Source organism: Ranitomeya imitator, chromosome 8 (genome assembly GCF_032444005.1).
Source record: "Ranitomeya imitator isolate aRanImi1 chromosome 8, aRanImi1.pri, whole genome shotgun sequence".
In the NCBI taxonomy this organism is placed as follows: domain Eukaryota; kingdom Metazoa; phylum Chordata; class Amphibia; order Anura; family Dendrobatidae; genus Ranitomeya; species Ranitomeya imitator.
Genome location: NC_091289.1, coordinates 34489767 through 34511159, shown reverse-complemented (window position 1 = coordinate 34511159; position 21393 = coordinate 34489767). Strand labels below are relative to the sequence as shown.

The 21393-nt window shown below is 42.0% G+C and overlaps 1 protein-coding gene across 4 annotated transcripts in view; it reads left to right on the top strand.

Moving 5' to 3' along the window:
• Window positions 1-1470: 1470 nt before the first annotated feature.
• The window catches only part of CACNA2D3 (calcium voltage-gated channel auxiliary subunit alpha2delta 3), a 1133445-nt gene continuing 1113522 nt past the window's right edge, over window positions 1471-21393 (top strand). Inside the window, exons 1-2 of one of the 4 annotated variants that reach the window (XM_069736702.1) lie at window positions 1471-2806; window positions 3422-3514. Coding sequence is in view for 2 of the 4 variants with exons in the window: in XM_069736699.1 (XP_069592800.1) it covers window positions 2688-2806; window positions 3422-3503 (201 nt within the window). In the remaining 2 variants the exon portion in view is untranslated. The remainder of the gene's footprint in view (window positions 2807-3421; window positions 3515-21393) is intronic. The other 3 variants (XM_069736703.1, XM_069736699.1, XM_069736700.1) reach the window with 3 other exon arrangements.

Below are 21393 nucleotides of genomic sequence, written 5' to 3'. Positions count from 1 at the left end.
AGCCACTAATTAATTGTGCGTTCACACTGCAGCACAGTAACGTCCGGCGCGCGGCAAAAACAAGGTGGAAAAACGGCAAAATCAACGCATCTCGATGCAGACCCAACTTTCCAGTGGGCGGAAAATTCTGATCGGTGACTACTACGAACATACCAGCGAGAGAAAAATTATTCCTTACAATCATTTTTGTCCTATTTAGCAAAAAAAAAGGGACTATACTGACTGCAGTTTGTGCGCAGGGAGGCGCGTAATTCATTATACATGGTAAGTCATCCATGCATATCTGTACATTTTGCCTGTAGGTAATCCTTGCACCTGGCGATACGACATCTATTAAAGGCGCAGTTTGATAAATGTTCTGCGTATGTTATTATTATTTTAATAGGATAATAAGAGGAGCTTGATAGATTTGTGTGTGGTTGAGGATATATAATACTATTAACGATGTAAATACATTTATATTTTATGATGTTGCCATATTTATTACTATATATTGTTACATCATTATATCATTTATTCTAATTTTTAGCACTATAAGTAGAGGGGAACGTATTGCAAAAAAAAAAATATATATATATATATATATATATATATATATATAAAATCTTTTTTTGTTATTTTTGTAATATAACATAGCTAACATATGCCTTAGCGAAAAAAAAAAAAAAAAAAAAAAAATATATATATATATATACGCTAAAGCGAATATATATATATTTTTTCCATATATATATATATACATATATATATATATGTATATATATATATATATATATGTATATATATATATGCTAAGGCGTATGTTAGCTATGTTATATTACAAAAATACTAAAATAAAAGACATAAATTAATTGGTCACTGTGATGTGAATGGTGAAAACTCTGTACTGCGCCGCAGATTATGTTGGTGCTATGTAAATAAAAATAATTTATATCATTCTTAATTTAAAATAATAAATAGTAGCGTCCATGACTTTAAGTGCTTTCTAAAGTGCTCATCTATTACATAATGCCCAATGTCCACGTGGCCCAAATAAACTTCTCAAACCGAAGTATCAACAATAAGAAGGAAGGGAAGTGTGAAGAGGCAATTCTGTGCCATTATTCTGTAATTTAATGCTGTTCATCCAAGGACTTTCTTGACCCCGAGCAGTGACCTTTGACCGGTCCCATTTGACCTCTTTGATACCCAAGGCTTCCTGATCATGTTCTCACCCACCAGAAGGATTTTTGATTTTGTTTAACTACTGTAGTGAAGGGGGAATCTCCAAAACTTGGCTGCCGGCCACACAGGGGTTAAAGGATTACTAGAAAGAGGCAGCGATACTTTCATCCTCGTGTAAACAGAACTTTACAGTAGTACTATGCTAATCTGGAATAATGGCAGCGTTCTGAGAGCCGCTAGATTAATGGATGCTCAGCATGCGTGCAAAGCACAAAAATAAAAGCAGAGTTGTGAGTCAGGGAAGAGAAAGGAAGAAATGTTGGGATGGAGGGGGGGGGGAATAGATATCTCCAGAGCTGTTGAGCTGTTTAGTTTTTTTTTTTTGTTTAAAGGCAGAGATCTGATGCACAATTTACCAAAGGGATTCCTCCTCAAACCGAAATTAATAATTTATTCATGGTCTCGAGTCACTTAGCCTGCATTGATCTAGCGAGGCTGCATTTTGCAAATCCGAAGCATCTGCTGCGGCCGTGATATGAAGCAGCCATGCGCGGGGGATTGAGCGAAAGCCGGGCGAGATCGAAAAAACTGACTGCGATGCCGAGATGACATGTCAGCGAAGGGTCCTGCTCTCGCCGTCTTCTCCACGTTGCCGGCGAGCTGCTCTTTGGGTGGTTGTACTGTGTAGCCGTTCGGCACAACAATAGCTGCTATGCAGCACGGCACTGAATGAATTGGGGGGGAACTCTCCGGTGGGTGTTCATTGTCCCTCGTGTCAACTCCCCCCCTACCCTTTTATTCCTCACTCGCTGTCAACACAACACCCCCCCCACCACCCCAGCAAAATTGTTCATCGACCGTCCCTCCCGAGAAGACTTGCTTGCCATATAACTGCTCCCTCTTCAACTCTTTGCTTCTCGTCCTCCTACTCCGGTTTTCAATATATTTTTCCGCTTGGACCATCTCGCACAAGTTCCCGTCTTCTTTTTTTTTTCTTCCCAATTTGTCAGCACTTTTCCATTAATGTCCGTTCCTGCTCCAGTGAACCAGCTCTAGACTTGATATGGGATGAAGGCTGGAGGTTACAAGGAAAAGAAAAAGGAGACCCGAAGGCAGCTTCCCATTTGTAAAGTGAGCAGTAATTGTGAGAGGACAGGCTGCACGGTTGGAATCAATAGTCTGCTTTCTTGCAGCTTAAGAGCTCTCTAGTCTCTTCAGTAGGTCAGAGAAGTAACTCCAGTGCTCTGCTTACTGCAGAGTTGGACAGAAGTAAAGGCACGAGGCTGCAGTGCTGGTACATCATCACGCTTCCTGTTACCAAGGACACAACTTTTCGAGTCATCGCATCTTCTTCCGTCTACTCTTCCACCACCAGGACTGTTATCGGATGGAAAATGATGAATGATCAACTCTTATTCCTTTAAGTCTACTCAACCTCCCAAAACCCCCCCCAGAGAATCAGCCTGATTTTTTTTTTCACTTCTTTTACTGTACAACCCTCTCCAGACACAAGACCAGGAACCATGCAAGGGATCTTCACCATTCCACTAGCGTTTGGGATCTTTTTCTTCTTCTTCTGGATAGCCTTGAACACGACGCTAAAACCAGCGACCGGATCGGAGCAGCAGATCCCCTTATCTATGTAAGTGACAAGTCATTTTTTTTTTTTTTTTACGTATTTCTTTCACGGCTGAAGACGTTGGCGTAAACTTAAGTTTAAGAGACTGCAGATATTTTTTTTTTTTCCAAGGGCTATTTTGACGTAGCCAATTAAATGCAGTCGTGCGGGAAGGAGAAATAGTCGTGTGGGAAGGAGAAATAGGCTTTTTTTTTTGTTTGTTGTCGTTCCCTCTTGTCACCTCGATATCAATTTACCTGCTGCCTATTTCTGACCTTGCTTTACGATTTTGAAATCATCCTTTTTAGATATTGACATTTTTTTTTTTATCAGCGCTTCGTTACGGCATTAAAACCATGGTGAATGAACCGGCACGGCTAAAAAAAATGTAATTTCTAAGGGAGTAAAGCAGAAGGTTCCTTGTCTCCATTTATACAGATAGGAGCTGCTGCAGATGCATGACACAGAGAGGCCTTACCTTGCTCGAGAAGGCTAGATGCAGATTTGCAAGTGGCTCCCATGTCCTTTTCTGCAGTGCTGTTGGTTTTCCGTAGTAGTGGGGGGTGTTCAATGAAAAGGTTTTTCTCCGTGGAACGAAGCTGGTGCATTTACGCTTCTCTCTATGTCTCTTCGTCCTAGGGTAAAGCTCTGGGCCTCTGCATTCGGTGGTGAGATCAAATCCATAGCAGCAAAGTACTCAGGTTCCCAGCTCCTGCAGAAGGTAAGCGCAGTGTATTTGTGCTAGGATGGCGCTGGCAGAGCGTATCGATATCAGACAATGCCGGAGGTTTCTCCTCTACGCTATCAGCCTTTATTATAGCGTCGCATCTAAAAATATCTTGTTAATTAAGCCGTTACACTTAATTGCAAAACTGTCTAAATGAGCTAGACTGCGTGGTTGCAGTCGCCCGGGAAATTTTCGCACGGTGCGTGAATTTTCGGGTTCCTAGTTTTCGATGCAAACAGCTGGGCAGACTGAAAATTGCTAACTTGATTCCGAAACGAATTAGTGTTTATTTTCATATTCCCCTTTTTTTAAAATTTTCATATTCCCCCATTTTTTTTTCCTCCCCCCCCCCCGTATCAGACGATTGCACGTTACAGGGCGACAGGAGGCATTGCCGTGTTGTCATCTCTGCAGTTCTTACAATCCCATTATTCCCCAATCATCTGGACCCAGTGCTGGGATGTATTACATCATTACAGATAAGAGGCTGTGGATGTGGTTATCTCCCCGCTCAGCCGCACAGCTGGGTAATAACCCAGAGAAGTCATGTACAAACTTGAGGAATCCGTCTAAGTTGAAATTATTGCAGGCGGTAATGAGCAAGGTGAAATTGTGATTATCAGCTCCGGAGCCAAAGCTGCACCTTTTTTTTCGGAGATTAAAAAAAAAAATTAAAAAAAAATTTCATGACGGTTATAAACCATTCTGATGAACCTTATGCACCTATATGTGCCTAACGCTCAGCTCCTGTGCCATTTATGAGGATTTAGTAGCTCTGTGGCACCGCAGGAGTAAATCCAACACGAACGTTGATTGGAAGTCAGAATTAACCAGGACTCGTACAATTACCTGTGTGAACATTTTCACATAGTACACACAGTGAGTCACCTCAATACATGCTCAACCGATATTCTCGCGTCTTGCATATATTATCCTCGTCCTTCTGGATTTCAGATGGAGACAAGAAAAAAATTCCCGAAAAGATCTAAGTTATGAGAAAAACACCTTGCTAATTGCTGATCGTTGCCTACTTTTAATGACTGCTACTTCATTAAGACAGTCCCGAAATTATCATAGAACATCCTCCACCAACGCGTTTCAGACACACTTCTCGCTTCTACATTACAAAAAAATAAAAACCTCCGCAACCCTCAACGTCATTGACATGGCCAAGATCAACATATTTTTTTTCTTCTCCGAACAGGTTTTTTGGCCTTTTTTTTCTCTCCTGTAAATTACCCCGGCATTGAAAAACACAAATGAAAGAAATGAGTGATTTTCTGCAGCTGCCGAAATTACGGTTAGGAGAGAAAAAGAAAACGAGAGACATTATTTAGCAAATTACAACTGATCATTAAGAGTACTTTGATCTGATGAACAGCTCTGCGAAGGCTTGACAGTACTCAAATGACTTTCCTTCCGTGAGATGTTTTTTTTTTTTTTTGCGAAATTGTGATGGGGTTTGATCCTTTTCTCTATGATCTGCAGTGCAGAAGAATTACATAAGTTCACAGGCCCCCAGTCTACTTACATTTGTAGGGTCTTTTGGCTTAGGCCTGAAGGGAAAGTTTTTGCTGGGGAGGGGGAAGATATGGTGAAAAATTGCAAGTGTGTAGGTCAAATGGATGTATATAAAGCTTATACTTATAGGAAAATATTCTAGCTCATAGACATACATGTACAATGGGAAGGTTATGGCAGTAGACACCTTTCTTCATATACATTTACCGTATTTTGGCTTTATAAGATGCAACGGATTATAAGACGCACCACAAGTCTTGAGGAGAGAAATAGGAAAAAAAAACATTTTTTAATAAAATGGTGGTGCTTCTTACAATCCAGGCGTCTTATTGGTGGCTGCGGTGAAGCGGGGTCCCAGGGTCGCTGCTGGTGTTCGGTGGTGCAGGCCACAGTGGAGCAGGGTGTTCAGTGTTCGGTGGTGCGGGGGCTCTGCCAACATTTTGTGAAAGCCCAGAGCCCCTGCACTATTTACTCTATTTACTATGCAGTGGATTCCGGGAAAATGGCTGCTGAGGCGGCACATGCGGAGATAGAGATCTTGGCAGTGAGATCTCATCACCCGAGATCTTGGTGCCGAGATCTTCATCAGCGGCCATTTTCCTGGAGGCATTGCATAGAGGCAGGTGCGGATGGAGATTTCGGCTTTCCTCCATCTCCGTCTGCGCCGAGTGAGAAGCTGGAAGCCGGACGTCAGACCTGGGAGGAAGAATGGTGGCAGCCATATGCTGTCGCCTCAGGGCTACCGCTCACTGCCGTGCCACCACCGCTGGACCACCGCTCGCCACCGTACCACCACTGCACACCACAGGACCACCGCACCACCATCGCAACACCGCCAGTTCTGGGCCCGCAGCATCAGAATGAACAGTGTTCGGTTAATAAGGCACACCCCCATTTTCCCCCTAATTTTGGGGATCATAAAAGTGCGTTTTATAATCCAAAAAATACGGTAATTATTTTACTATGCATTATTGTATATCTGACCAATGTCAGACTGAGGTACCAAGGGCTCACCAGTTACCAACTCCAGGACCCACTTTTCAGCTACCTGCAAATGTCACATTGTCCTCAATCACAAATTTATATAACAATGAACTGGGTAGATTGATAAATGAATAAGATGCCACCATTGTCTGTACATAGAGATTCAAGTATATAGTGCCAACTACTGCTCATATAAGAGGGTGGTGGTCCACTCTTGCACAGCGGTCCACTGGAGGATTCTCCTGTTCTCCCGTTGGCCAGTCCAAGCCTGATTGTGACCCTATTTTTCATTTTCTTGGGGTATAGATGTTTGCCCGCTGTTTACTAGAGTGTTGTGTGTATATGGCCATGCTAGCTGAATATTAATGTTCTTGGGTGGTTATGTGTTAACCAACGTAAGAAACATGAGCCGAACGCGTGTAATATTTCTATATGGATTTTAAAATTATCCTCCTCATCCTCATAAGTGCTCAGAGCCAGTTACTGAGAGAATCGCTGATGAACAGTTAATGCGAGTGCCAGTGAATTGCTTGTCACTCATGCAGTAAGTGAAAGACATAATCTGCTTCATGCAAATACATTTGTGCCTTATCTTTTTTCATGGGGCCCCATGTGGTAATAATTGCAGTCAAGCAAACAGTATAAAAATGTCTAAGGTCCTGAGGGCTCGCACTGATTTACGCTTATTTTTGTGCCGTCCCCCCCTTTTTTCATGGTTTGTATTTGGCTGAGCTGCTAATAAACTGGCCTGAAATTCACTAATTTTGGACAATTAATCTTTTCGGTACATTGAGTTCTGGAACTCAATTCTAATTTTTCAAGCAATTTGGATGTTTTTTTTTTTTTATAAAAAAAATGTTTTAATTAAAAACATGCCAATTCCTAAAAATGCTTCATCCAGTTTATAGAAATGTTGAAATAATGATTTTTATTTTTTAAAAGGTGAATATTAGTGTATATCCTATTCTTTGAAAACCCTTTAGGAAGTATCAGAAATCATAGGTTGTTTTTGAGTTTGCAACTTTTTCCAATAAAAATTTTCACTCCTGTTGAAAAGTCTAAGGGCTTATCCAGAAGTCAATTTTTGACGTACAAATTTTTCATGGAGAGGACAGTCTATGAGGTTGGTCACAAGTCCATGTATTGTTGAGGACTAAGCAGTCCGAAAAAAAACAAGAAGGCATGTCCAATTTTGTACCTAGCCATGGATCAAGTTCGCCAATGCAAGTCTATGGGTTGGTAAAAAAAATTGGACAACACGCGATTGCCATCTCAGTGCTGTCCGCTTCTCACTGACTGTTTCACAGGAGAAGCTTGAGAAACCTCCATCAGTGTTTTTTTTTGCATGCAAGAAAAAACAATGAAACTCTAATCGTAAAAACTGACACATTGATCACAAACTGATGAAAATATGATCAAAAGCACTGATGAAAATGCGAGAAAAATCAATGTCTGAATGAACCATAAGTTCAGGTTTCACCTAGTTTCTAACTTTCTGTGGCTTTTCCAACATATTTTCTACCAGTCTGTCTTTTTCTTCCCACTTTATGCCCCCAGATTGTTCCATTTCTTAGTTACTTATTTATATATTTAGTATACCTACCTGAAGAAAAAATCACTAATGACGATTTTCTCATTCGCCTTGATGAGAGGTCGTGTTGAAGTCAGATGCTCCTGATACTTTAGGAGACGTTGAAGTCAGATGCTCCTGATACTTTAGGAGATGTTGAAGTCAGATGCTCCTGATACTTTAGGAGATGTTGAAGTCAGATGCTCCTGATACTTTAGGAGACGTTGAAGTCAGATGCTCCTGATACTTTAGGAGACGTTGAAGTCAGATGCTCCTGATACTTTAAGGGGCATTGAAGTCAGATGCTCCTGATACTTTAGGAGGCGATGAGGTCAGATGCTCCTGATACTTTAGGAGACGTTGAAGTAAGATGCTCCTGATACTTTAGGGGGCATTGAAGTCAGATGCTCCTGATACTTCAGGAGACGTTGAAGTCAGATGCTCCTGATACATTTGGAGGTGTTGAAGTCAGATACTCCTGATACTTTAGGAGCCGCATACCTCTTAATGAATCAGGGGTGTTTGAAGTGTGACTTGCACATTCATGCTCTTGGCCACAAATCTTACTCCAGTCACTAACTGTAGTAAGAATTCTGGCATAACGGATGCTGCAGCTTGTCGCCAATTAAACAAGCCATGACATCATGCCCCTGCTGCAACCTCGCTCAGCCCAAGTTCATACAATTTTGGCGAAGCTGGGAGAAACTGTCGTGAAAATGACAAAATTCGCAAAATTTTTGCTCAACTCTGATAATTCTGGCAAAATTGAATTGTGGCCTTAGATTCCCATAAACGTGCAGCTTGACCACTATGTTCCATTTTTCTATTTATCATCTGAGTGTCAAATGGATGACAACTGCTTAGAATAATCTTCAAAAACATCTTTTGAAATATTGATGAAAGTGGTCACTGAACTTTCCGACAACTCCATCTCATTTGATATACCAATAATTTGGCATTGTAGCAGGTCAGTGGATAATAATTATATTAATAGGTTGTCCAATTTGAAACATTAGCATCCTAAGGCTACATTCACACATTAGTTTTTCTCAGATTTGAATAGGGGACGGATGTGCAGTACCTGGACACAGTTGACAAGGTTGTGAAGTGCAGCTCCATAACTGAGCACGTTCTCTCGACCGCCGATACTGGGAAATGCAGATTGGCGGAGGTGCCGGGTGTCGCACCCTCACAGATCATCAGACATTGATGACATATCCTAAGGATCGGCCATCGATGTGAAAGTCCCAGACAACCCCTTTAAATATTGATAACCCATTCTTTGTATCAGTTATCTATAACTATATCATATTTATTGGTGGTCAAGGCGTCCCAAAGGGTTAGTAGTTTTTGACATAACAGTATTCCCATGTCCTATGACAACTGACCATTCTCGGGATTCGAAAGTTAGAATGATACCAAAATTATACAAGCAAACGTACTGTGAAAAGTGTAAAGGTCAGTAGATGCCATCAAGAATGTTGTTCAAGGAGACTTTGGAGACACAATGGACTTAAAATGCATTTGTATAAAAATGTGTATGTGAGAAAATGTTACATTGGCTTGGAAGGAAAAAACAACACGATTTTGTTTAACTTCAAAGAAAGTTTACCAGAGGACATACCGTTCTTGCCAAGGTCTTAGAAAAGCAGATGAGATCCGTAAATAGCAATTGTTACTATAGATATATTTATTCCCAAAATATGATCTGGTAGACCTAATGACTAAGCTGTAGACCTAAGTGCTGCCGTAAGACATATTAGTGTCTGGCCTCCATGGCTGTTAGCTCCTCAAAGAACATAGTTTAGCTGTAAAGATAAATTATAGTATAGGGTAGGGGCAACTGTAGTCTTCGGGATCCAAGTATGGTCCCTGAAATCATTTTTATCTTTCGACTTGAACTATTTTCATGTAACTTTTTGACACAACTTCCGTCTGAAGCCCTGATTGTCAGGACTAAGGCAAAACCCAGAAGGTATTATTGACTTTAATGAGGAAGTCGTAGTCCTTCTTGAGGTGGGTCAACTGAGCTTTTGTGCCTTCCTCAATAGGGCAGAAGGACATTGCCAAAACGAAGACCGGCAGAGCACAAAGTGACTCCATCTGCTTCAGTGGCTCCGTTGGGGGTTCCACCTTATTCCCCCTTTTCAGGGCTTCAGACAGAAGCCCCGATGGAGACACTGATGTGGTGGCAGAAACGCAGTGTGATCTCTGCGTTATAATGGATGTTATAAGGTAAACAAAAAATACTAAATTCCCCCTTTATTAAAGAAGCATGCCACAATGTTTTGATGCACAATATATCGACACTTTGAGGTAGCATTATATGGGAATGTATGGATTTTATGAGTAGCAAGTTGCACGTAAATGTATTATCCCTCTAGGCTTCCATATTCCATGACGTGGTTGCCATGTCTAAACTGTTTGGTCACCAAATTGTGGCTTTCAATTGGATTATTAGAAATTTATGGTAGATGGAGGTGAGTCCAGCCACCAGTTCTTTACTCTGTGGCTGCTGGACGAGAGCCATGAGAACGGCTTTCTACCAGGCGGTCTCCACGGCTTTCCATTTGATTAGCCGCCCTGGCACGATGCCGTTTGTGCATTACATAGCAATGACGATGTCACACCAGGCCGGCTAATTAAAAGAAGAGCCACGAATGAAGAGGTCCTCAGGATTCCTGTCCAGTGGTCGTGGGATAGTGGCTGTTGCTCATCTCTTATGGTAAATTGTCTTGCTTATTGTCAATGGTAGCGCAGTTGTACCGTAACGTTTATGATGGAGTCACATTGCATACGCGGAGTGGCGAATCAGAGGCTGATATGTCAAAAATAATAGTAAAAAAATACCCCCCCAAACTGATTCCTCGCAGCTCCCATTACAACATTTACCCATGCCTCCTGGTCTCCTTTTCCTTCTCTCGCATTGATGCACTACAAGCATCCCCTTTCAATCAATGATTGGTTTAAGAGGATACTCCAGGTATGGACTGGGAGTAAAATTCAGCCCTGATATTTGAAATCGCACAGGCACATGTTGACCCCACCCCATGAACCAGATGGGATATATTACTAATATTACCCTGGATGGAGGAAAGCAAATTTTTTCTACAAGACCAATATTTCTAATGATACCCGTGGCCTGCTGGGGTAAGTGACAGAGTCCGTGATTTTGTGCTTCATCACAACTCTTAACAGAATGGGTGTCTTGACAACACCGATTCTGGTAACAAAGTAGAAGACAAGGTAGACCACAATCAGACAGGCCTTTCTGGCATTTGCCAGAATTGCCAGATGGCCAGTCCGGCCGTGGGATACTCATTGTGGGCAGTGATTGGCTGAGTAGGCTTTTCGGTGTGTCGAAATTGGACCAGGAAAAAGAGGCCAATGAGCATCGGTAAAGCATTGGAATGACAGCTGTGGGCGATCGGTATGGGTAGCACTTTTTTAATGTTTTTCACTGTCAATAATGCTCGCTCTTTTATAAAAATATACTCACAAAGCATTAAGACAACGCATAGGTTGTTGCTAAAAAAAATAGGTCACATCTTCGCTTGGAGTTGATTCATTACAGCTTGACACAATGGAAAATGTGTTCAGTCTATGGACGCTTATAATTTAAATGCACCTCAATCTCATTTTTCCTGGAACACACATAGACGTATTCCATTGGTGTATTTCTACCAAATATGTCACAATCTCTGTAGAAGTAGTTTCATATGCTAAAATGTTTATGTTATATAATCTTTAGGAATTCTTAAATAGTAATACAATGGACTGGTACAATTATTTTGGAAATCTATCTATATATATAATTGCCTAAGGGTTTTTCCGTCTGTCTGTCTTTCTGTCTGTCTGTCTGTCTGTCTTTCTGTCTGTCTGTCTGTCCTGGAAATCCCACGTCTCTGATTGGTCGAGGCCGCCAGGCCTTGACCAATCAGCGACGGGCACAGCATCGACGTAGAAATCCCGCTTCTCTGATTGGTCGAGGCCGCCAGGCTTCGACCAATCAGCAACGGGCACAGCGACGATGATGTTATAAAGGACGTAGAAATCCCACGTTTCTGATTCAGCGACGGGCACAGTATCGACGTAGATGTCATAATGGTTGCCATGGTGACGATGATGTCATAAAGGTTGCCTCGACCAATCAGCGACGGGCACAGTCTGCCGCGAATTCTGGAATCATCATTGTCCATATACTATGGGGACATGCATATTCTAGAATACCCGATGCGTTAGAATCGGGCCACAATCTAGTATCTATATAATACTAGTGTTAAAATAGGATCTCAGGGGTAATGTCTCTCCTTCGTGAAGAGACATGTCTGACATTCCAGTGTAAGGAGACTTATAGGCCATGCAATGCTCCTCTGGGAAATTAAATATGCAAATGGTCTCTTTAGAGATTAGATTTGGCTGAAGGAGAAACTTCTGACTAGGGTTTAAGGGGTGACCCCAGTCAGAGGCCTGTCATACAGCCAAATTAGATCTCTTGTTTTTCACCGAGGATGGGCATAATCTCAAAACACGTGTCTGCAAATTGAGATTCAGGATCGATTTTTGCCCTAAGTCATGTGACAAAGCTCGTGAAAGGGTCGATATTGACTTTTAGAATTGCTGCTTCCAATACGAGGCGCCAGAGTTTCCTACCTGAAGAGGCAATTTGCATATTATATTAAAATGAGGATTTTATGAGTCCAGCATAACTTTAATATTAAGTTGGAAGGCTTTCGAAGGCAGTTTTTCTGACGTGGATTTTCACAGTAAGTACACCAATGTCATTAGGTCTTATAAATCTCTATAATGATGTATGCAGTTTGGGTTGTAAAATCTAGTGATTGATAATAACCTATAAGGTTTAATTTGTGATTTATCTTGTGTACAATGATAGAAGCACAGTTTACACAGCTAGTGAAAGTGGACGCGCATATGTTCTGTGTACCAGGTCTGGACTTCACAGTTATTTTCTCCGGTGGGTCTAAGGAATTGCAGTTCTGTATAGTTACTGTGCTGATTTTGCTGTTAGGAAAATGATTACATTATTAATTTGCTAAATGGATTTTCCAGGACTTTAAAAAAAATTTGGCAGAGCAGATTGGCATAAAATCAAAAAATAAATGTTATTTATCACTGAAATTTTCTCTCTCGTCATCTCGGTGCTGCCACTCCAGTGATGATGATGCCTCCTTCATCAGTCATCTGACTGCTGAGGCCACTGATTGGCTGCAGATGTCACATGACTGATGGACAGGACATCATCAGGAAAATCCTAGGAGCCACAAAATTGATATACAGGTTGCCTTATAATGAGTGAATACATCTCAATACGTCTCAAAAATATATTGCAGGAAATGTTTTAATATTACAGCCTAAAATACTATGGCTCTATCTTAAAGAGAATCTGTTACTGGGTTAGAAGAGGGCATTTTTTTGTTCATATTTTATTTCTACTGCTCAACTGAGATATTCAGTTTTTTTTTCTTTTTTTCTTTTTGTAAATCTGCCATTTGGTTGTGCATGTTTTATTTAGTGCTAATTTTTATGTTACCGACCTTAGAGAGTGAATTACGGGATCCTCTGGGGCGTGTCTTCAGACTGTAAGCCACGCCCCCTGCTTAAGACCATGGAATTAAAAAGACCCTTATCTCAGGGACTGTATGGCCGATTAAAAAAAAACAAAAAACACAAAAACAAACAGAAAACTCAGGGGAGCAGCGGGATTAAAATAAGAGCAGAACCCGGCCACTTTTGACCTAGTAACAGATCCTCTTTAAAGTATGTATTATTTCCAGACTTTTGGCTTGTTATATTAGGCATTCTGTTATTACAGAGAGGCTTCTGCAGCAATATCCCCTTGAGTGTTTAGTAGATGCTCGTAGATAGGTTCAGCTCCATAGTAATAACTTCTCTAGACATTGGTTCTGCTATGTAATTTAGGTTTCCTAGATTAATATATGCAGCAAGTAAAAGATCTTGGGTTTAAATTGAATGAACAAAAACTTTATTGGCAGCACTTCAAGTGGACGGTTTAATCAGTGACAACAGTCATCTCACTTGCCCTTTGTAATCTGTCTTGTGTCAAGCAATTGCAATGACATTGTCTAATTCATTGCTTGCCACTATGTATAGTTGTGAAGTCATTTGGGACTTCACTCCCATCCTCATACAGTATATTAATAAGGTAAAAATCATCTTATAGGGCAAAAATAAAAAGCTACTTCTGCAAATCTTCACCTGCTATCATATACTTTCAATGATCAATATTTTCTGTGCGATCTTTACTAGGGATGAGGGTCCATGCTGGGATAAGGTGTTATCTGAGCATGCTCAAGTGCTAACAGAGTGACTTCGGCGAGCTTGAAAAATATATTCAAGTCCCCGTGGCTGTTCAACAGCCGCAACACATGTAGGGATTGCAGGCGCGGAAACTTCAACATGTTCTTTGAGCATGCCGAAGACACTCTATTAGCACCCGAGCATGCTCAGATAACACCTTATCCCAGCACGCTCGCTCATCACTAATCTTTACCAATTGGGTAAAAACATTTTTTGTTCTTGTGTCCAAACAGCTGAGTCTGCTTTTGCAACCGAATTTTCTCAAACCAATGGAGGTAAAATTAAAAATAAGTTTGCACATTTTTTGTAATCATTTTGCTGCAAAGTTGTTTCACTTTTTATTTTACACGCAGTGGAGCAACTACAAATTGGTTGCATGGCAGTACATACCATTTTGCTATAGCACTTTTATGGCATTTATTTTATCTCAGTTTACTGGGATCTAAGGGGTAACATTTCTCCTTGTGGACAGTGACAAGCCAAGCCTGGCATGTCAGAGTGAGGAGACTTGTGCACCATGCATGCTCCTCTGGGAAATGAATTGCTTCTTACAATAGGTGGCACTAGAGTTCTAGTCCTCTTCCTCTCTGAAGAGGCAATTTACATACTTAATTTCTCAGACGAGAATGCATGCCTTATAAGTCTCCTCACTCTGACATGCCAGGCCTGGCTTGTCACTCTCCACAAGGAGAAACTTTACACCATAGATCCCAGTCTTAAGCCTCTGACCTAGCCAAATCAGATCTCATACTTTGTGCTGACGACAGGCAACAACCCAAAACAAAGAGTCTGCAAATTGAGTTTCTGGTTTGGCTTTTATCCAATGTCATGTGACAAGGCTCGTTAAAGCGTCAATATTGACTTTTAGGAGGTGCTAGTCCTCTTTCTCTCTGAACAGGAAATTTGCATACTTAATACCCCAGCTTACTAAAGGCTATAACCTTTTACATTTTCTTATCAAGATAGCAGCTTTTGTTTTACTGTAATATTTTTACCGTATGAAAAATGAAAAATAAATATTTGTGGGATTGGATTAAAAGAAAAGCAACTGCGTCATTCTTTTTAAAGTCAACTTTCTATTCTAATTCATCGTGTGCGAAAAATATCAGGATCCGTCACGAGGTCAAAAGTGACCACTGTCTGCTCTTATTTTATTCCTGCTGTTCCTCTGAGTACACCGCCATACTCTTCCAGGGATTTGACCATTTTTATTCACTGCAAGTTTTATGTTCTTTACCAAGGGGGTGTGTCTTATAGATTTTCTGGGGGGGTGTCTTTAGGCTTCATTATTTTCCTCAATACAAAAGGGCCATATTTTTGAAACTGTAGGGTAGATTTTTTTTTTTTTTAAAGTAATAATAAAAGGAGCAGCAGGAATAAAATAAGAGAAAAAAGTTGCCACTTTTGTCCTGCTGACTGGTCCCCTTTGACTTTATTTTACAGGTCATTAGGATTACAGCAATAATAATTTATATATATATATATATGGAGCCAGGCTTAGAGACGATGACTCCCTCGGTGTTCCGGCTTCCGGATTCTGCACCTCAGAAGGAGGCAGCCTGTTGCAGGGCAGAACTCCTTCTGGTTTCCTCTCCTTGTGCTATGACTTCGTTTCTCACTCACTACAAGAAAATTCCCTCCTGACGTCTCTTTCTTAGGATGCTGCTGCACGTGGGGCAGGCGCAGCTCCATGGACCCTCGTCCTCTGCAGACCTCAGTCTGCATCTGGCTCCCTCTCACTCCCGCCAGCTTCTGTCTAACTTTCTGTCCAGACTACCAGTTTTACCTAATTGTGAGGAGTGCCCTAATAGATAGAAGCATGGCTCCCCCTTGCGGCCTGTAGTGTGAAGTGTGTTGTGTAGTTTGTGATAACTGGTAAGGGGATCTCCTTTATTGCCATCAGACGTAACATCACTCTACCCTGGTGGAAGAACGATATTACTGCAACGACCAGGACCCTGGGGCGCTGTATATATGTATATACATATATATATATATATATATATATATTTATATATATATATATAATTATTATTATTATTTTGTTATTTGTTTATTTAGAATTTATCATTGAGAACGAAAGACATTTTATTTGAATAGCTTCTACATTTACAGACATCGCAATGATAATTTTTTTAAATTTTTTTTGGGAAAATGGAGTTTTATATCTTGAGTCACACCACGAGACTTAAATCAATGATTATTCACTTTTAAATTGCACTGCAGAACTCCTGCCATTACAACCCATTGGCATCCGGCAATTGTGATGAGTTGGCTTGGATGCCACGACTGCTATTGACAGTGACATTCAATAAATTAAATTGTCCAGATTGGAGATATCTCTGATCCTGGCTGTCGAAGCTGACATTTGCCATAAATGACGTAACATACAGGGATGTCACATGGAAGGAGTCATAGTTTGTTTAGTCAAAATCAGCACATAATCTAATGTTTACAGGGTCTTCTAATAATCCCATGTTAGGGCTCGTGCACATGGTCCAAGTGGGATACAACAAAACATCGGATTGCACTCGGACCAATGTTATTCTCTGGAGCCTTGCACATTCCAGATTTTTTCTTTGGACTGAGCCAGTCCGATGAAAAAAATTACTAGATGCTCGAGTTTGATCTGATATTCGGATCACACTAAGCAATGGGTCCATTGGAAACATCGGACTGCACTCGGATGACATCTGAGCGCAGTCCGATTTCCATGGACTGACTGAATGGAGAAGATGGACACGTTGCTGCTTGTCCTGTATGAGCGGTCACGTGGTGCCGCACATTACAGTGATGAATATGCGGCTCCACCTCCCATAGGGGTGGAGCCGCATATTCATTACTGTAATAAGCGGCACCACGTGACCGCTCATACAGGAAGAGCTGCGACGCTGAGAGGATGTAAGCGCCGAGGGAGCTGGGTAAGTATTTTAATGCCAGCGGGGGGGGGGGGGGGGGGCGCACAGGGGGTGGGAGGGGTCAGATTACCGGCAACTTTGTTTTAAAAACAAAAAAAAATTTAAAAAAAGATTATTCATTCCTTCTTACCAGCGAACGCTGCTGGGAAGAAGGGATGAATACCGGCTTCAGCACCGCACGCAGGGGACAGCGCTTAACTCTAGCGCTGTCTCCTGCACGGTCCGTGTGGTCCTTAGTCAGCACACGGGCGGCACACGGCTGCCACATGTGTGCCACACTGATGTTCAATGTAAGCACACGGACACACGGACATGGATGATTCCGGTACAGATTTTTTCGGTACCGGAATTATCTGGACGTGTGAGACTGGCCTTACACATACAGTTTTGTGAAAAAGATTTTGTCCCTTCCTGATTTCCAATCCTTTTACATGTTTGTCACACTGAAATGTTTTAGATCACGAAACAAATTTAAATATTAGACAAAGATAACAAAGGTAAAAACAAAATGCAGTTTTTAATAGAAGGTCTTTATAATTAAGGGTAAAAGAAATCCACACCTACAGGGCCCTGTGTGAATAAGTGATTGCCCATCCGCCTCTAAAGCATAAATTAACTGTGGTTTATCACATCTTTGGGAAACTGAGTTCAAATACCCTAGCCACACCCAGGCATGATTAATGTCACAACTGTTCTCAGTCAAGGAATCACTTAAATACGACCTGCATGACGAAGTGAAGTATGCCAAAAGATCCTCAAAAGATTGACATCTTGCCGTGATCCAAAGAAATTCTAGAACAAATGAGAAACTAAGAAATTGAGATATATCAGCCTGGAAAGATCACCAAACAAATTTAAATATTAGACAAAGATAACACAAGTAAGCACAAAATGCAGTTTTTAAATAAAGGTCTTTATTATTAAGGAAAAAAGAAATCCAAACCTAAAGGTCCCTGTGTGAAAAAGTGATTGCCAACCCCCTCTAAAACATAAATTAACTGTTGTTAATCACATCTTTGGGAAACTGAGTTCAAATTCCCTAGTCACTGTCACGGCACCTTTCCTCTCACTGTATCTGCTGCCGGGACTACCGCCGCTCCAGCTCATACTTACCTGCTCCGGCGCGCTCCTCCTGTTCCTCTAGCTGCTGAGTCCGCCGCCGTCTCCTCCTCTTCTTCTCACCCACAGCGGCGCGCTCCTCCTGCAGGTGCACGTCCTCTTCCTGGTTCTTGGCGGGTGCGCATGCGCACTCCTCGATCCAGCACCTCTTTGCGCACGCGCACCTCTCTTTTCTGAACTACAGGCGCTCCATACCTTTTTTCTCTATGATCCTGGGGGGACTCTGACCTGGAAGACCTTCAGCACGTCATGTATATAAGGTAATTCCTTCCTCTGCTCTTTACCTGTTTATCATTTGTGTTTCTGTGACCCAGGTCCACTTATGTCTCTGCATTGCCTCTCCAGAGTTTCTGCTTTGTTCAGTTAGCCTTGCTTCGTTGCCTTTCCTAGGCTTCCTTGTCCAGGCCAGTCTTCCTAGTGTGTTCCATGTATTCCGTCCGTCTGGCGTCTCTGTCCTGTCCTGCTTCCTTGGTGTCCCCTCTTCCCAGTGCTCCCTTGGTTTCTCCTGTACCCTGCTAGTACCAATCTGTACTGTCCATCCTTTGCTTAGCATCTTTATTTAGTACCTCCTTCTACCTGTTTCCGGGTCCCCGCCTTTTTGGCAACAGTCTCCCTTGGGCCTGCCCCTAATGCTCCCTGTATAGGGGGTGGTCTACCTGGTCAGCTCACCCTTGGGAGGTTCATTGTCATGGATCTGCGGGTTCGCTCTTAAGTTCCTTAAAACTTCACAGTACAAACAGGCCATGCACCCCGCTGCTACCCCGACTCCTACTAAGAAGGAATTATTATTCCTCTGGGAGAATCAGTCCAGGATTTTGTCCTTCTTGAAGTCCATGGAGTCCCGACTCTCATCCCTGCAGGCCTCCGATCCTGGGAGCACCTCTCAGTTAGCAAGTCTCCAACAGGAGCTGGCCCAACAGCGTGACACTCAAGCTCATATTCTTAATTTTATGGCTTCTGTGGATGATCGCTTTTGTGCCCTCCAGTCTTCAGCTCCCGTTCCCTCTCAGGCTTTGGCTCCTCACCCACCTCCCCATCTGGCTAAACCTCCTCGCTATAGTGGGGATCCTAAATTGTGCAGAGGGTTTTTAAACCAATGCCAGCTTCATTTTGAGTTACTTCCCATGCAGTATCCCACGGACCGTTCTAAAGTGGCTTTTGTAATCTGTCACAAAGAGGGTGAGGCTTTGGCGTGGGTTAATCCTCTTTGGGAGTGGGATGATCCTCTTGTTTCCCAACTCTCCACCTTTGTTGATACTTTTCGTAAAGTACAGGGTGGAGCGCGGTAATTTGCTGATTTGGGAATGAAATAAAAAAATTATGATCATTAGAAAAATTTATTTTATATTTTAATTATACTGAACAGTAGGGTTGAGCGAAACGGGTCGAACATTTTCAAAAGTCGCCGACTTTTGGCTAAGTCGGGGTTTCATGAAACCCGATCCGACCCCTGTGCGGGGTCGGCCATGCGGTACGCGACTTTCGCGCCAAAGTCGCGTTTCAATGACGCGAAAAGCGCCATTTCTCAGCCAATGAAGGTAAACGCAGAGTGTGGGCAGCGTGATGACATAGGTCCTGGTCCCCACCATCTTAGAGAAGGGCATTGCAGTGATTGGCTTGCTGTCTGCGACGTCACAGGGGCTATAAAGAGGCGTTCCCGCCGACCGCCATCTTACTGCTGCTGATCTGAGCTTAGGGAGAGGTTGCTGCCGCTTTGTCAGAAGCAGGGATAGCGTTAGGCAGGGTCCATTAACCACAAAACCGCTTGTGCTGCAGCGATTTGCACTGTCCAACACCACCCTCGGTGTGCAGGGACAGTGGAAGTTTTTTTTTTTTTTTTTTCCCCTCAGCGCTGTAGCTCATTGGGCTGCCCTAGAAGGCTCCCTGATAGCTGCATTGCTGTGTGTACGCCGCTGTGCAAACCAACTGCTTTTTTCAAAGCACAAATCCTCTTGTTCCTTCCTTTCTGCACAGCTATCTTTTTTGTTTGTCCACACTTTTTATTTCATTTGTGCATCAGTCCACTCCTTATTGCTGCCTGCCATACCTGGCTGAGATTACTGCAGGCAGGGAGATAGTAGCTGCCTGCCATACCTGGCTGAGATTACTGCAGGCAGGGAGATAGTAATTGTAGGACATTCCCTGTGTTTTTTTTTTTTTTTTTTTTGGTGGGAGATTAAGATTGGCAATTTGGCATTTCTGCTAGAGTGCCATCCCTGTGTGTGCCATCTCTCTCACATAGTGGGCCATAGAAAGCCTTTTCATTTTTCTGTATTTTTTTTTGTGGGGTGTATAAATTCTCCCTGATAAAAATACAGTGGGAGATTAATATTGGCCTTTGGGCTTGTGTGCCAGTCCTGAGTGTGCCATCTCTCTCACAAATAGTGGGCCATAGAAAGCCTATTTTATTTTTTTTTGGGTTTTATAAATTCTCCCTGAAAAAAAGGGAGATTAATATTGGCCTCTGGGCTTGTGTGCCAGTCCTGAGCGTGCCATCTGTGCCAGCCCTGAGCGTGCCATCTCTCTCACAAATAGTGGGCCATAGAAAGCCTATTTAATTTTTTTTTTGGTTTTATAAATTCTCCCTGAAAAAAAGGGAGATTAATATTGGCCTCTGGGCTTGTGTGCCAGTTGTGAGCGTGCCATCTGTGCCAGTCCTGAGCGTGCCATCTCTCTCACAAATAGTGGGCCATAGAAAGCCTATTTAATTTTTTTTTTTGTTTTATAAATTTTCCCTGAAAAAAGGGAGATTAATATTGGCCTCTGGGCTTGTGTGCCAGTTGTGAGCGTGCCATCTGTGCCAGTCCTGAGCGTGCCATCTCTCTCACAAATAGTGGGCCATAGAAAGCCTATTTAATTTTTTTTTTGGTTTTATAAATTTTCCCTGAAAAAAGGGAGATTAATATTGGCCTCTGGGCTTGTGTGCCAGTTGTGAGCGTGCCATCTGTGCCAGTCCTGAGCGTGCCATCTCTCTCACAAATAGTGGGCCATAGAAAGCCTATTTAAATATTTTTTTGGTTTTATAAATTCTCCCAGAAAAAAAGGGAGATTAATATTGGCCTCTGGGCTTCTGTGCCAGTCCTGAGCGTGCCATCTGTGCCAGTCCTGAGCGTCCCATCTCTCTCACAAATAGTGGGCCATAGAAAGCCTATTTTTTTTTTTGGGGGGGTTTTAGAAATTCTCCCTGGAAAAAAAAAGGGAGATTAATATTGCCCTTTGGGCTTGTGTGCCAGTACTAAGCGTTCCATCTCTCTCTCTCTCTCTTAGTCAGTGGGCCATAGAACGCCTATTTTTGGTTTTATTTGTTTTATAAATTCTCCCTGAAAAAATCATTTTATTTTATTTGGTTTCTAAATTCTTCCTGATAAAATCATATTTTTTTTATTATTTTTTTTTCTAAAGTCTCCCTGAAAAAAAAAAAAAAAAATCAACC